Source organism: Adiantum capillus-veneris, chromosome 9, assembly GCF_014529385.1.
Source record: "Adiantum capillus-veneris isolate H3 chromosome 9, ASM1452938v2, whole genome shotgun sequence".
Classification (NCBI taxonomy): Eukaryota; Viridiplantae; Streptophyta; class Polypodiopsida; order Polypodiales; family Pteridaceae; genus Adiantum; species Adiantum capillus-veneris.
The window spans coordinates 23,568,787-23,585,335 of NC_140939.1; the positions used below are offsets into that span (position 1 = coordinate 23,568,787).

General features: G+C 43.1%; 1 protein-coding gene across 2 annotated transcripts in view; it reads left to right on the top strand.

Moving 5' to 3' along the window:
* LOC147450223 (uncharacterized) overlaps positions 1 to 14,572 on the top strand; it is a 36,843-nt gene extending 22,271 nt beyond the window's left edge. The window contains exons 2-14 of one of the 2 annotated variants that reach the window (XM_086519505.1): positions 6,931 to 7,017; positions 9,277 to 9,389; positions 9,534 to 9,584; positions 9,668 to 9,839; positions 9,916 to 10,227; positions 10,305 to 10,508; positions 10,591 to 11,076; positions 11,204 to 11,416; positions 11,735 to 11,923; positions 12,015 to 12,181; positions 12,286 to 12,438; positions 13,007 to 13,082; positions 13,162 to 14,572. In XM_086519505.1, the coding sequence (XP_086375631.1) occupies positions 6,931 to 7,017; positions 9,277 to 9,389; positions 9,534 to 9,584; positions 9,668 to 9,839; positions 9,916 to 10,227; positions 10,305 to 10,508; positions 10,591 to 11,076; positions 11,204 to 11,416; positions 11,735 to 11,923; positions 12,015 to 12,181; positions 12,286 to 12,438; positions 13,007 to 13,082; positions 13,162 to 13,551 (2,613 nt within the window). In that variant the 3' untranslated portion in view covers positions 13,552 to 14,572. Of the gene's footprint in view, positions 1 to 6,930; positions 7,018 to 9,276; positions 9,390 to 9,533; positions 9,585 to 9,667; positions 9,840 to 9,915; positions 10,228 to 10,304; positions 10,509 to 10,590; positions 11,077 to 11,203; positions 11,417 to 11,734; positions 11,924 to 12,003; positions 12,182 to 12,285; positions 12,439 to 13,006; positions 13,083 to 13,161 lie in introns of those variants that run through there. The other variant, XM_086519506.1, reaches the window with a different exon arrangement.
* Positions 14,573 to 16,549: the final 1,977 nt, after the last annotated feature.

Below are 16,549 nucleotides of genomic sequence, written 5' to 3' on the forward strand. Positions count from 1 at the left end.
CCCGCAAGACCCTCAAGAACCCAAGAACCCAAGTTCCTTGTGAACTTAAGAACCAAGACCACACGAACCCACAAGAACCCACGACTTCAGAATGGTCATCACTCGAAGCGGAATGGATACTTCGCTTGGAGGTGATGAGCATGAGAGAGGCGAAGAAGAATTTTCCCCACCAGGAGGTTTTTCTGACCCTTCCTCATCTATGTCAAGAATTGCACTAACTCTTATGGAGGCTTTGAACCAGATCTTTATGGAAAGGAAGTTAGAACGCAAAGCAAGAAATGCAGAAAGAATGGCAGAATTTGATCGTGAATGCAAAGAAAGAAAAGCAGAAATGGATCGCAAAAATGCAGAAAGAATGGCAAAAATGGAACGGAGACACGCAGAAAGAAGAGCAGAAAGAGAAGCAGCAAGAAAGGAAGCCAAAGCAAGACAAGAACAGAGCGACCGACAAAACAAAGAGTTCTGGCGACTCTTTTCTCAAGTTCAGGCACAGATGCAAGAGATTTGGGGAAAGGAGACTCTCTCAGTCTCTTCTTCTCCCAAGCATGACACACAGGATTTGCATGATTGTGAGAAGCATGATGATTTGAATGGTATTGCTAAGCATGATGATTTGGATGCCAATGACAAGCATGATAATTTGCATGATCAAGATGTGATTTCTCACAAGCATGATGATTTGCATGATCAAGATGTGATTTCTCACAAGCATGATGAGTTGCATAAAGATGATGTGATTGTTCACAAGGATGATGTGTTGGTGGATGATGCTTTTTCTAGCGAAGCTAACCTCGTAGATTCGATCAATCACGAAGAACCGATCTTGGCTTTCGAGTTGAGGTCCAAAGAACCCCCACAGGACGATTCGATCATTCAGGAAGAACCGATCTTGGCTCTCTAGCGAAGCTAACCTTGTTGTAGGTTCGATCAATCACGAAGAACCGATCTTGGCTTTCGAGTCGAGGTCCAAAGAACCCCCACCGGACTATTCGATCATTCAGGAAGAACCGATCTTGGCTCTCGAGCCTAGGTCTAAAGAACCCCCTCAGGAAGAACCGATCTTGGCTCTCAAGCCTATGTCCAAAGAACCCTCACAGGAAGTATTATGTGTTCGCATGATTGATACGCCCGCATTTGTTTGAGTGTTTCATTTGTGACCGTTTCCTGTATTTTAGTCAGTGTCTTTATGTGATCCCTTTTCCTAGGCATGACATATTGTACGTTGAGCACGTTTCACTCATGAATGAGCACGAATGTATGCGGATTGTTCATGAAAAGCTGGAAAGTATGCATTCAAGGATGTCACATTCTATGTCTCTTCTGGAATGACACAATTGTAGAAAGAGCACATGAAAGTATGAGCACCAAGCATGCGCATTTCCGTTGTGAATTGCCACAGTTGATTGCTCTAGATCAAAAGAGAAAGATTCGATCTCATTGTTTGCATGTGTTTGATGAACGGTTTATCACTTTGTCTCTATGTTCGTCTACATTGCATGCACAGTCTTTAGAGAAGACAAGATTTTTTCCATTCACTTTCCATGGAATGGGTATGTTCATGGTTTTGTGTTGGAAATGGTTTCAGGAATTTTCAGCCATGGAGATTCTTGAAGAAGAAAGAAGCATGACTCTCGACGAAGTTGACGCATCGAAGGAGCTATAGAAGACTTTGTGGGGAGCTAAAAAGCCCACTTATCGTTTGACTTAATAACACCTTATGTTGTTGTTTTGATCTTTAGCGCTTCTAGTATTTTCACTATAGCTTGACAATTGCTAGTCTTTATCATGGCTGAGTATGCCCATCACCTCCGGAGGGTGATAGAAACTCAGCTCGTTGGTTTTGTAGAGTACGTTCAAAGCATGAATGCCCTCTATATAAACTTGCATCTACTCTTGGGTACTGACGACGTGAGTAGGGATGTCATAGCTGTTGTCCAAGCTATGCATGATAAAGGTGATAATCTTATTCTTCCTGTTTGGACAAGCAGTGAAGTTGAGATCACATATTGTCAAGTTTGGTTCTTTGCTCTTCGTAGGTTTGTAGTAGTATTTATTTTTCGATTTCGTATTTAGCTTACTTGAGGACTTAAGAATGTGTTCTGTTAGAGGTTGTTGTGTGAAGTTTCGTAGCAAACAAAGTGATTTAGTTTGTTTTTGTTTTTCTTTTCTTTTCTTGTGTCCCTTGCTTTTATAGTTTTGTGAGTGCTTTATTCCCTCTTATAATTCGTGAGTTCAGACTATTCTGAACTTATGAAGGTATATAAAGACTTTGTGTCACTTTCGGCGCGGCCTAAAGAAGCAAGCGTTGCAGACCTTTATGAAGTTCAAGTGCCGCACGACCCACACATCTGAGTGGGCCGGCGAAGAGTCCCTTCTAGGATTCCGGATGCTATTGGCGATCTCCCTCGACGCCATACAGTTCGGTAACAGTACCTCACTTTGAAAAGGAGGGGATGTCACGTGACACATCCAACCCTATGTGTCCGTGGACAAGCTACAGCATGATCAGGGTTCAATCAATCCAGTCAATCTAGATTTAGAAGTGATCTGGTACTTTTGTGAGTCTATTCGTAGACCGTGCATGCTCCGACACTTAGTGTAGATGCATATCCTTTGGCTGCACACAACATTACCATCAGTTTCCCACCAGAATCCATCAGATTCCATCAGGGAATTTTCCAGTGATTTTAGCCTATTTTCCCTATTTTTGACATTTTTCACTTATTAAGTCAAGTGACTTCCCAACAAAAGTAGGTAGGGCAATTTTGCTAAGTTTGTATATAAGCAAACTAGAGCTAGCACTATTTGGCAGAAGAGGCAGCAGGAGCTCCACGCTCAACAGGCAACTTCTCAACAGACACCACTAGGAGATCTAGCGTTTTGCAGATCCAGCATCACCTAGCGTTTTTTCCCATCAGATCAGCCTCGGCTACCGCAGACAGCAAGAGCCCCAGCGTTTTTTACAAGAGATCAGCAGATCAGCCTAGCGTTTTGCATTTTGCAGAATCACGGCAGCAGCAGGACCCAAAATTCAGCCCTAGCGTTTTTTGTTGTAGATCAGCCCTGGCGTTTTGCACCTTTACGGCGACGGAAAGTCAAGGAGCATTAGTGTTTTCAGTTTTCAGCAGTTAGTACCCGCAGATCAAGTCCCGAAGCTCGCAGATCTCACCTTCCCGCAGCAGTTTCTCGCCGCACGGTCAGTTTCCGCCAGGTTTAAAGTTTCAGCCCGGTAAACGCAGATTTCAGCATCTGCGTTTTCAGCGCATCGACATCGTCACCGACATAGAGTTAGAATTCAGCAGATAGAAGATTTGCAGATTTCAGCCCATAGCGTTTTTGGACAGCAGTAGAAAGATTGCAGATTTCAGCCCGTAGGTCGACTTCGTCACCGTCGTCATCGCCGACATAGCCTAGACTTGCATCAGTCCATGGATACCATTTGTACCAGATTGTGCAATCATAAGTAGAGCATTCTCGTCGATGAGAGTGGGGCCTTCGGAGGAGGGTTTTACAACATCTCTGGAGTTGTATCTCTCTTCTCTCTCTATCTCTCAGTCTCATTCACTTGCACACACAGTGTCCATCCACTTTGTTTGTGATCATAGCATTCTCTCATTAAGAACGGAAGGCTCCACCTTCCATAAGAACAAAAGGAACCTTGAGCACAGTTCGGAGCACTCATCTTGAGTAAAGCGCAAACATTCATTCCGCTGCACCTAACAATGAGATGGTTGAACGTATACACGACACCTGTCAATCCAAAAGGCATAACAATATACTTTCATTGCCCTTGAACACCCTTACTTGATAGTATCCACTTTTGAGATCTACTTTGCTGAAAACCTTTGCGCCATTGAGCCTATCGAGGATATACTCAATGCAAGGCATGGGAAACTTGTTCTTCACGGTCATCTTGTTGAGTGCCCTATAATCTACACACAAATGAGACGATCCATCTTTCTTGCGAACAAACAAAGGAGCAACGAAAGGACTTACACTAGGACGTATGAAACCCCTAGCCACTAACTCGGTGAGTTGCCGCTCTAACTCTGCTTCTTGAGACTTGTTCAGACGGTAGGGAGCCTCACTGATGGGCTGTGCCCTCCCATGAGTTCAATGCGATGATCCTCCGGACGCTCGGGAGGGAGACGGGGTGGAAGATCATCCTGCAAGAAAAGATACTCATAGTTCTGAAACAAACCTGAGTATCGTTTTGCGGTCTTGAGGTCCTGCGTCACTTGAGTGGTATAAATGAATGCCGCTTGAGCTCCTCGTCGTAACTCATGCTTAGCTTGCACATGAGAAATAAGAGGTAGAGAATGGAGGCCCTGCTCACCGAGGATGACCACGGGCAAGGAATCTTCTGGTGAGAGAGTGAGCGCGTTTGCTTTCCAATCAAAGAGTGGAGCATGCTCACGAAACCATTTAATGCCGAAAATCATATCACATCCTGAGAGAGGAGAAACAACAAATTTTTGACGGAAAGATGCTTGCTCAATAGAGACTAACACACTAGGACATTCATGCGTGATTAAAGAGTGCATGCCGGGAGCGAAACGAGACACCTCGATAGGAGCCATTGGAATAGCTTCTAGGCGAGCTCTCTTTACAAGAGAATCACTGACCACATCATGTATACTGCCAGAGTCAAACAAAACCACAACCATAACATTTAAAGAGAGACTCGTCAAGGTGCTCATAAAAAATGTATGGTGTACTTTTTGGGTTAATCAAGGTGCTGGCAGAAGATGTGTGTTAGTCGCAAAGTAAGCATTAAATTGATGCAACCAAGAATGAATCACAGATGCATCCATCTTACCATCACACTTACTTCTCAGTGATTGGATTGTTGGAGTCGTCGCCTCTACCTGTGCTACGTGATGACTTGCCGGTCTCCTTGAGTGGCTCGTCTTTCATGGAGAGTACCTGTAGGACCAACTCCCGCATATGTTGATCTCTCTGCGCCTCTCGTTCTAACTCCATAGCCGTGTGCTTCTCTTCGACCGCTATGCATTGAGCCTCGCTTGCTTGCTCACGCTCCAGCTTCATAGCTGCCCTTCTTTCTTCGGCCGCTAAGCGTTGAGCTTCTCGTGCTTGCTCATGCTCAAGCTCCAAAGCTGCCCTTCTTTCTTCACGGTCGCGGTCCATGGTGGTGCGTTGCGCCTCTTGTTGTAGCATCATCTCCATCATCGACTTGACCAAAGCCACCATAGGGTTTGGTGCAATCTGCGGCGTAGATGGGGATGGGGTAGCATCAGGGAACAATTCTCTTGGTGTAGAAACTTCGTCTTCTCTAACTCCACTCTCATCACCTTCATGCAAAGTATCCATTCTGCTTTGGGTGATGACCATGCACTGAGTTCTTGGGTACTTGGGGTTCTTGAGTTCTTTAGTTCATGAGGTTCTTAGCTTGCAATCTGCGTTTAAGAAGGCTTTTCTCTTACCCAAGCTCAACTCCTTCGTGCGAGTGCACCCCTTGGCGGCCTTGCACTCACACTAAGGTTGCTAAGTGCAAGGTCCAAGGAACGATGAGTGGAAAAGAGGAACGAGGGGAGGTTGGACAAGCCCTTTTTTTCTGGGTTACTTGCCATTCTTCAAAAACACAGATTAGGGATCGACACGCCCAAGTGGTCTTGGGTTATGTGCGACCACAACAAGAAAAAAATAAATTCTTGTGGTTCTTTGTGCTTCTTTCCTTGAATGATGATACTGAACACTGCCAAAGAGCTCTGATACCAATGTAATGTGCAAGGGAAGTGAATGATGGTTATAAGCTCAGGATGAGTGAACAGTGAGTGCTCAAGGTTCCTTTTACTTTAGAGGAAGGGAGAGCCTTCCTTGCTTAGAGAGAGAATGTGCAATGACCAAACAAAGTGAGTGGAAGTGCCAATGCATGAGAGTGCTAGAGAAAGAGAAGAGACGATACCAAATGGGGTCCCAAAACCCCCTCCAAGGGCCCCCCTCTCTATTGCTAGAGAGGTATTTGCTTTAGATTGCACAAGTCTGGTACAATGGGTCTAGATGCTATAATGCTGATGATGACTATGTCGACGATGATGTCGACGACAACGACGACGACGACGTGGATAAACTTTGCGAGGCTGATGGCTGAAATCTGTAAATGCTAGGTGAACTGCTGTGGATCTGCTGCGACTGCGACACTACGGACCGGATTTGCTGTGGTTGAGGCGTCAAGGCTGAAAACTGAAAATACTGGCTGAATTGTGGGCTGAAAACAGATCGCTGGCTGATCTGTTGTGGTAGGGAGAACCGGTGAGGATCTGCTACTGCTGGTCTGTTGGGTGCTGTGCTCTCCTTGTGTCTTCTATCTTCTTGTAGGCGCCCTATGGCCACTTATATAGCTCCACAAAACTGGGTCAAGTAGTACAGATTAAGCTCCACGATTTTGTCTTATTTGAAGTCACTTATAAAATAAGTGACATAAGGGGTGGTTCACATGCAAGTGCAAAACTGGGTTCATGCAGTGGAAAATGCTGATGCTGGGTACTGATGCTAGTGATCATGGGTTTTGCAATCAGAGGGTATGCAGCTACTCTAAGTGCCTGGACATGCACGGCCTGCGTATAGGCTCACAAGGGTGCGAGAACACTTCCTAGGCTACCTAAACCCAGAAGTAGGACAACTTTTCCACATGCACATAGGGTTAGATGTGCACGTGACATGAAGCGACCTAAAGCTGGCTATCTACACATGCTTTAACAAACAGCTTGACTGCTGTTAAGACAACACTTAAGTATTGGTGAGTTCTGCATAGGAAACACCCAAATCCAAATAATGTTACTTCTGGAGATTGTTCTGTTTTGAGGCACTGAGATTCTAAGAAAACATTTCTTTATGTCTTAGCTATGATTTTAGAGGGACTTCAAAAGCAAGCAGTGATTGTTTTTTTTGTCTTGTCTTTTTAATCAGGTCTGCATGGACCTCGAGGCCACTCCTGGTTTATTGTATCTGGTTACTGTGTGGAAAGCTCTTGTAGTCCTTGGCTATGAATTTCAGGTAACTACTTCTCTCTCAAAGACCTTATGTCAATTGAAGCTTTATAAGTTAATATTTAAATTTCTGTTAGCTACCTTATCACTAGTGTAATTGACAACTAGGGGAAAAATGAAATTTGAGATGTGCCATTGAAGGCTTGCCTATTTGCTTCTTTATGCTACTTGTGTATGGTATAATGAATGAAATAAGAAGGTATTGTATTGAATGGACAAGAATGGTGTAGAACCATTAACAACTTTTTTTCAGCAGCTTGAAAGACATCCATATGCCTTAGTGTATTCTCAAGAAGTCCACCCTTGAGGGCATGCTACTTACGGATGGATGTCGATCGTTCTAGATGCATTTCTCTAGCATTTCTTGCCTACTGTGCTGGATGCACTCCTTTTTAAGCTTGATTTCTGCTGGAAGTCTTTATATTTGGAAGTGATGCCTATGTTCACATTCTCAAGGATCAGAGAGGGAAGTTTGATTCCAAGCCTGGAAGAAATGGCAGCGGAAAAGGTGACAAATGATAAACAGGCTTCACCCGGTGTAGAAAACTGTCTTGGAGTGTGGACAACAGCAAAAACTCAAACACTACATCCTGGATCTCGCTCCAAACCGTATACATTTGTAGATCACCGTTGAGGCTGATCGGTCAGCTTGCATGTGACCTGATCTAGATGTGTAGGCCGAGTATGAACCTCTGTCTCCAAGCTCTAGGGTACCTGCACATGAAATGGAAGGAGAACAAGAGCGATGGATAGAGAGAGCAAAACACACAAGAGAGAAGTCGTAATGTTGTATGAACACTCCCAAGAGATCTCAAAGATCTATCGGATGCATGATCTCAGAAACGCTAGAGAGAGAAAACTCACTGAGGGAGAGTGAGATCGATGAGAATGCCCAAAGTGCTGACTCTGCTGCTGCACTGCATGCAGGGGCGACGGGATGAAGATGACCTCATAAAATTGTCACCTCAGCCATAAATGTGCCACATCAGCATAAATTTGCCGCTTGGCACAGACTCTTCATATTTTTTGGAGCCTGATAGAAGCATTGCTTGACCTGAATGATAGAGGCCAAAACTGGTAGTGGCCTTTTGCAAACCTATAGGAAATTTTTTCCTGCTGATTTGACTGCTGCCACACTCTACTAGTGAAATTCACATTGATTAGGTAATCTAACAAGTTTTGTAGTTCTGAGACTTGTTGAGGCCCCATATCCATGAGAAGGGCATGGTGTTAGGATCATCCTTCTCTCAGCCATACATTTGAAAATTAGGGGTACTGCGGTGTCTAGTGAATCCCTGTACCCATGCTCTTGCAATTATCAATCATCGCCATGCCTTAACCTATGTAACTGTTGAGTGACATGCTTGCATCCAAACGAGAGCCAAATTGTAAATCCTAGTCCCATGCAATGCTTATGGATGATATGATAGGATGAGTGACACGCTTGCATTCAAACAAGAGCCAAATTGTACAGTCCTAGTCCCATGCAATGATTATGGACGATCTGATAGCATGGATATTTGAACAAAAATTCGAGCTATAGGTGAGCTTAAACTGTACAATGGTTTCATGCCAAAAGTCGATACTAGTGGTTTCACTAACATCATAGCCTTTACACACGTGCTCTCTTGAGTGTGTGATGTTTTTGTTTGTGTATTCTATGCTTGATTGATGAGAATGCATGCTCCCTATAATAAAATTAGCCATTTTCATTACATGTAATTTGACGCAAAAGTGGATTATCATGCAAGTTGAGAAGAACAATGCTTCTCTTATCTGCATCAAGATCTCATAAAGAGTGGCTCTCTTGATTTCATACCCCTTTCCTCCATATTTAACTTGCCTTGAGCGGATTTATTCTGAAGTCTTTTGCAGAAGAGAGCAAGACCTCAGATTCTTATGCTACTGGTAAATAGAGAAGCTACATACAAAAAGCTCAAAGCCTTTTTTGATGCAAAGTACAAACTCACACTAGCTTGGCTGGTGATTGGCGATGGAGAAAGAGGTGAAATTATTGTAGTGTTGGTGTTATTTATTATAGCAACAGGATGGTGGTGGGCTCTTCGGCATGGTCACTGGCTGTGGTATTCCTACCAACCAGCATTGCAATGTATTCTTGAAATGAGTTTCTTGTTCTGTGAAACTAAAAATCGTATCGACAACTGAAATAGCTATCAATTTAGGAGATTTTTGTAGGAGTGCTCATAAGGGTGCTTTTTCTTCGGCTGGTTTGAAATGAACGTCTTGGTACTCTTGTGACCGATAGGTCTTTGCATTGAGGGATGGTCCTATGCATGCTACGTGGGAGCAAACTGGTGCTCTTGTCACTATTCTAGAGCTTGACTCGGTTGAAGATGGTCTTGGTGTAGATTGGTTAATGTAAGACAGCTCTCAACCTTTATTTTCCAATGTATTTGTAGCCTTTAGCTGATGTTTTGATCCTACTCTCAAAGATTTTTTGTGGTACTTCGAGAATTGGCTGGTGGACAATGCATCTCGTATAAAAGTCTGTTGTTTGTTCAGATTTGAAGGAGTCATTTTGAGCTCCTTGGATGCAAAGTCTGTTTTGGCAAGGTTGTCACTATATCATTTTCAGTCTTTTTTATACCAACATATTTTTGCATGAGGATTTGCGTGACCTTGTGGCTGTGTGATAGTTTTTTGCAAGAACCATTCAAAGAGGTGCTAGTGATATGGATTTTGCATGAAGATCTCCAAAGGAAGGAGACCTGGTTGTCGGGATTAGCTTTGGAGATTGATGTCATATCCAGCTACAAGAGAGCGTTTGAAAGGGCAGATGTCGTGCTACTCTCTGACTATGTTCTTGCGGTAAGCAGGCAGAAACAAGCAAGGAAAGGCTGTTATTGCTGTGGCAGACAGACTTATCACGCTTTTGTTATGGCAGATGAAGTATAACCAATTCGATACTGGAAACTTTTTTGTTCTTCCTGGCTCCCCCATTCCAGGGTTTGAGGCAGATAAGTTTATGTCCAAGCATTCCAGGGAAGAAGTACGTTCTCTTTACAAGATAGGTGCACATGATATTGCAGTTGCTGTAGTTGGGAGCCCCTTTTCATATAAAAGTGTTTGGAGGGAGCATGCCATTGTGATGCAAGCCATTTCACCGCTTGCAAAAGTTCTTCAGAAGGGTGGTGTGTCCATGAGGTTCATGATCTGGAGTGTAGGCTCAACAAATAATTACAGTAGAGCTCTACAGGTATAGTTTTTGCTCTTTCGTGTGAGATATTTCATCTTGTAGTGGTATGTCTTCTAAGTTGTGCAACTGTTATGCAGATTTTGGCTGCTCAAATGGGATTGACCCGGGGCTCAGTGCATCACTTTAGGAATGACGTGGACCTAAACAAGCTTCTCTGGGCAGCAGATGTTGTAATTTACAGTTCATTGCGTGAGGAACAAGCATTTCCGAGCGCTCTGGTGAAAGCTATGGTGTTTGAACATCCAATTGTTGCTCCCAATATTACAGTTATCAGGGAAAACGTAAGCACTCTGAGTGTATTTACCATCTTGCTTGATTATTTAAACATAGAAAAAATAATCTCAAACTATGACTTGTCTCCAGATGCAGGATAAAATACATGGCTGCATTTTTGAGGCAGGGAATGATACTGATTTTGCACTAGCTTTTGAAAGAGCTCTGTCACAATTTGGAGTGATAGACCATGGACATGCAACTGTAGTGCACTCAAATGCACATGGCAAAAGGTTGTTCGTAGCAAATGTGATCTCTGGATTTGCTGATTTCTTAGAAGGAGTCATCGACTTTCCTTCAGAAGTACACCTCCCATTACCTATTTCCCTTATTTCAAACAATCTCGATAAAGATTGGCAATGGCCGCTTTTAAAGGCACATAAAAGTCACCCTGCTGACAGTAACGCCAACAAAACCACTGTATTCAGTTTGAAACCTGCCATCACAGGTCACAAAGATAATGAATCTGACAGTCCAAAGTCAGCCACAAGGAACGATGATCTTTCGTCCGATGACTGGGCAGAGTTGAGATCAATGAAATTGCTCGAGGAGATGGAACAGAGCGAAGAGGAGCAGGTTTGATTCATTTTTGCAAGTCTGCCTATTGTTGTTAGTTGTGTCGAGATTCCGAGTTTCAAGTCTTATTGGCTCTTTGAAGTGTAACAAGCAGCATAATGCTGCCTTTTGTCGGTTGTGCCTACAGTTAAAAGAGAGAAATGAGCTGCTGCATGGTACATGGGAAGAAGTTTATCGAAGTGTTAAAAGGGCAGAGAATACGAAGAATGACCTGCATGAGAGAGAGGATGGTGAATTGGAAAGGACAGGTCAGCCTATTTGTATATATGAGCCATACATTGGTGCTGGTACATGGCCTTTATTAGGCGAAAAAAGCATCTTGTATCGAGGAATAAGCTTGGTGAGCTCCCATGACATATAGAGGAAAATTTGCGATGTGATAATTTTTTTTTGGTTGTTTTCAAGTCTTTTTCAGGATGTAGTCATCCTCAAGATCCCCTCATCATTACAAGATATTACCAAAATCTTTCTTCTGAATGCAGATCTTATTACTGTTACTTATTTCTCTTCTTTTGTTTACAGTTTCTTGGTCAAGATTCTGTCCATGTATTATGATCTCATAGTTCATATGCAACAAAGCCTACTAATCTGCGGCTTCACAGAAGTAAGAATATCTGAAATAGATCACCGACGATTCTAACATTCCGCTTTGTAACAGATAGCAAAGCAGCGAAGGCCAGGCTCCGACGATATTGAGGCTCCATTGCGAGTGCCCTTGTTGAATCACTCCTATTACAGAGATGTACTATGTGAATTTGGTGCGTACTTTGCTATTGCCAATCGAATTGACCGCATTCACAAGAATTCTTGGATTGGGTTCCAAAGCTGGCAAGCTGTGGGGAGAAAGGTACTTCAGTGGCTTTTTATTACCCATGTCTGAAGGGTGATTTTTGTAGACCACTCTGTTGATCATACTGTTTGCACAAGCCAATGACCAGGTTTCTCTTTCAAGCAATGCTGAGCTTGCCCTCAATAATGCTCTTAAAGGAGGAAACAATGGAGACACAGTTTATTTCTGGGCTTCGACGGATGTGCACAGCAATGAGGCCTCTTTGCAGAGGGATTTCTGGTCTTTCTGTGATGCTGTCAACAATGGTAACTGCAGGCATGTTTATACGAACTCTAGTCTGGGCAATCTATCTGTTTTCCTGACTGCACAACCCCTAACACTGTTTGTTTGTCTCATCCTTTGAGCTCCTTTTCCAACAGGTCAGTGTTTTTGAAGACATTCAAGGATATGTTTGGGCTGCCTCTAAAGTGGAACCGACTACCGCCAATGCCAGTTGATGGTGATAGGTGGTCTGCTTTGCATAGTTGGGCAATGCCAACACCTTCCTTCTTGGAGTTTATTATGTTCTCGAGGTTAGATCATGGTTATCTTCATGTCATGTTGTCTTCGTATTCCCAGGGTTTTGATCCCCTTAGATTTTCATCTCAGAGCTCTATAGTATAAAGAAAGAAGGCAGTGATTTCTTCTGTTTGTGGAGGGGGGGCAAGGTCATCTCAGATTGGATCTATCCAAAGTCCAATTTTAGTCACACAGACCCAGGACTCTAATAAGAAGGCAGTGAGGCATCCATTTGGGGCTGCAAATTTGTCATTCATTAAGAGAGTTCAGCTCAAGAAATTTGAGGGGTGTATTGTTGGTTACAGTAAGGAGCCAGATAAGATGTGGTTTTTAGTAAGCAAATCCATGATAAGTGTTAAGACATGATAGGAAACTTGCTGCTTTTAGCAAATGACTTTGTGGCTAGTGTTTGCACGCCATTCACATGGTGCGTATGTCTATTGTTCCTCGTGCTAAGTCTTATGTGTCCCTTTGTACAGTCTCATGAAAAGGTCACATGGCAATTCCTTCACAATAAGTGTCTTTTGTTGTCTAACAAATTAACCAGGTTAGGGAGAAAATCTCTTTTATGTTGCTCTTCAGGATGTTTGTGAGTAGCTTGGATGCATTATTTGGAGAGAGGCATGATAAATGCAGCCTGGGTGTATCCACACTAGAGGTATCGGTATTCGGATATGCTTGTTGCCTACTGTGCTTCACTTTTTTCCATAGACTTTATGAGTGGTTTTGTGTTTCAGGTGAAGCACTGCTACTGTCAGCTACTTGAACTGCTCATCAATGTCTGGGTGTATCACAGTGGGCGCAGAATGGTGTTTTTGGATCCAGTTGATGGGTCCATGCATGAGCAGCACAACTTGTTGACAAGGCATGGTCTTATGTGGATTAATTTCTTTTCAATCGAGACTCTCAAAGGGATGGATGCAGACCTTGCTGAGGAAGCTGACGATGGAACACCCCGCAACAAGCGGTGGATTTGGCCACGAACGGGGGAAGTTTTTTGTCAGCAGATCCATGACAGAGAACGTAAGCAGCGGTACACCATGAAATTGGAGAAGAAGAAGCGGGACAAGGAGAGGGTGAGGCGTATCCGAAGCCGTCAAAGACAACAGCCATTGGCAAGAGGCTAGAAGCTGGTTGTACAAGGGTCTTTGCTGCTATCATGGTGGAAGAGGAAAAGCTCTTCAAGCGCGTAACAGCGTGTTTGTGCAAGTCGAAAAGCTTGATTCTTGCTTGAGAGGATGGATTTCTGAGGCTGATAGCAGTTTTTGGGGCTGCAGTTCAGTATATGATACTTGTGAGCAAGGAGTATTTTTCTTCTTTTTGGGTGCTTGGATGGTTAAGTTTCCCAACAGGAGTCCAAGATTTTTTGTATGTACACTATGGAAGACATGTAAAGTAGACATTTTGCAGTAAGGGAAAATGTGCATAAAAGAGTTCATGGATCCAAGGGCAGGATCATAAATGTAGTTGCGACTCTCGATATCGGCTTTATCTGGGAGGCTTGGATTTTTGGGCTCTAGCTGCTCGGAGGCTTGGCTTTTTGGGTTTACCAGAGGCCTTCCCTACTCGCTTGTAAATCTGTGCCTTCTATATTGAATTATATCCCAAGTTGGTACAGTGGCACCTATCATGATCACATTCGCGGGAGGCTTGTATTGCTTATACCTCTTGGTAACCTGACCCACCCTCTAAACATGAGCATGTCTGTTGCTATTTGGAGCATAGCCATTCCCGAGGCTCATGTGCAAGCTTTTGTCTATTCCAACAGAAGATGATTAATTCTCTGTAAGTGTGGGTTGAGCCCAAATTCTCCATCTAAATATGAACAAACTCGACAATCTCCACCAACAAGCAAATCAACTACATAGATGCACATGATCACATTATCTACCTCCTTTTTCTTCTGCACCAAGGAGTGGTTTCCGTCGACCATACAAATATGATAGTAATCAAGTGGACATTCCATCCTGTCATGCCAAGCTCTGGTTGCTTGCTTCAGACCCTCCTCAGCTTACATACATCATATCCGTGTGCTTGCTCTGTGTACATCTTTTCTTGCAAGTCACCATTGTTTTTTACCCATGTAACACGGGTAGCAGCCTGCAGAAGAAGTTGAGACCTCAATCATCTAAAGGAAAATAACTCTCATATGTCAAGTAACTCTATTTTGGTCATGAAGGGAGAGAATTTCCACAAAAGAGAGATTTTTGCAAAGTGAAAATTCTTGCTTAATTCTTCTAGTAATTAATGAAATTGAACGAGTTTTTCCCTGTTGAAATTGAACTATCTTCTTCTTCTCGATCGTCAATTCCTTGTCTTGCCCTATGCTGCAACTAGCTTTCTATTTGGGGTGTGCTCTCTCTTTTTGGACCATGCAGGGCTTCTTCTCAAGTATGCAATTCAACGGCCATACACTAGCATGCTATCACATATAGGGAATAGAGGGAGCCTCCACAGTGGAAGCACTAGAAACACGACTAGGACGTAAATTGTTTTCCCTCAACCAATCGACTTGGCCCTCTTCATCTCTCTCCTCCACTTGTCCCATGCTTTCCACATCTCTCCCTCTCTCTTCCCTCCACGTCCCATCGCTCTCCTTTTTCATTCTCAAACCTATGAGAGCATCTTCATTGATTCTATGTAATTAGGTCGAGTTTTTATTCAACCCCTTGTCATGCCCTATGCTGCAGCTAGCTTTCTATTTGCAGTGCAATAAGTAATTAGTCATACATCTTTGTAATTTTGCATTGATCAGGCGCGTGAGATTCTACAAATGCTCAAAGATAGTAGATGGCCCTACTTGATATTCATAGAATGTGAGAGGGTCTTGGTCGTGCAATTGGGTTGCCTAGAAGAGCCATTTTCATCTTTATTTGTCATGATAATCTAAGAAATCCCTTTGCCACTTGTTGAAGGTTGATTTATAGTAGAGAGATTAGATTCTAACATCTCTTCTTTGAGTTTTGTTCTCGTGTTGACTATTGTCTTCACTTCTGCTATCATGTCTACCATATTTATCACTAACATATTTATTACTGCTCTGTTTCTTGCTATCATGTCTACCATCACAACTTGGCCTCATGCTCAAACTCCTTTTACAGATCTTTGATTCTCCATCTATCATCAAGGACAAAAAAACTGCTTCCTTTGTGTTTCACCTTGTCTGCAGTCTTGCTTTTAGGGGGAAGGATAGCTACACGTGTAGAAGATAAATCTCACGGGCTGCTTGAGCACCTGACGGGTTGCAAGAGCACCTCACACTTGATCATCAACTTTTCGTGTGCACATTACTGTATATACTGTTGATCAGCGCCATCTCTTTTCGCAGGCAATTAACCAAAGGAGACACGTTCTCAGCCTTATTAGATTGTAGTCTTTACATAATAATTAATCTACACACTAGGTAATCAGGACGAGTTTGAAGAGTTCGAGAACGAAGACTGGGATGATTGGGATGTGAATGTAGTTGTTTTCTCACAGTAGTTGCGTAAGAAGCTTGAGAAACGATCTGACAGCTACTTGTTAGCGGTTTTTACTTGCTACTTGAGTCATCGTCTTCAAAAAAATCAAGCTAATTAGGATCTTCAGCAGCTGGAGCGTCTTTGGGTAGAGTTGGAGTCGCCCATATTGTCACATAGAGTTGCGCTCAATGTAACTAATGATTGTTTCGCAAAATTCTCTCTCTCTCTCTCTCTCTCTCTCTCTCTCTCTCGCTCGCTCGCAAACCTGCAGAGAAATTGTGAACGGCGTAAATTAGAAGCTTTTCATGGCGCTGCTTTTGGGTATTGCAGCATCGGTGGTTCTTTATTTATTTATTATTTAATGGTGCCACATGGTGGCCTTTGAAAGCGCCTTTGGCTCACCAAGTAAAAACATAAAAAATAACCAGGGTATGTCATCAGTAGCAAAAATGAGCCCCGCGTGTTCAGCCCCTTGGGCATTGCTTATATCCAACCCTCCTCTCTATATCACACGCCATGATAGTGAGGGGATCAAGGGTGGCGGTGCATTTGACGAGTGGGTAAATTAGGGACCGTGGATTTGGAAACCCAAATTTACGAATGCCGCTTCAACACTCATTTATCATCTGTTTCAAATTTACATTTAGCTTGCACTTACAAAACC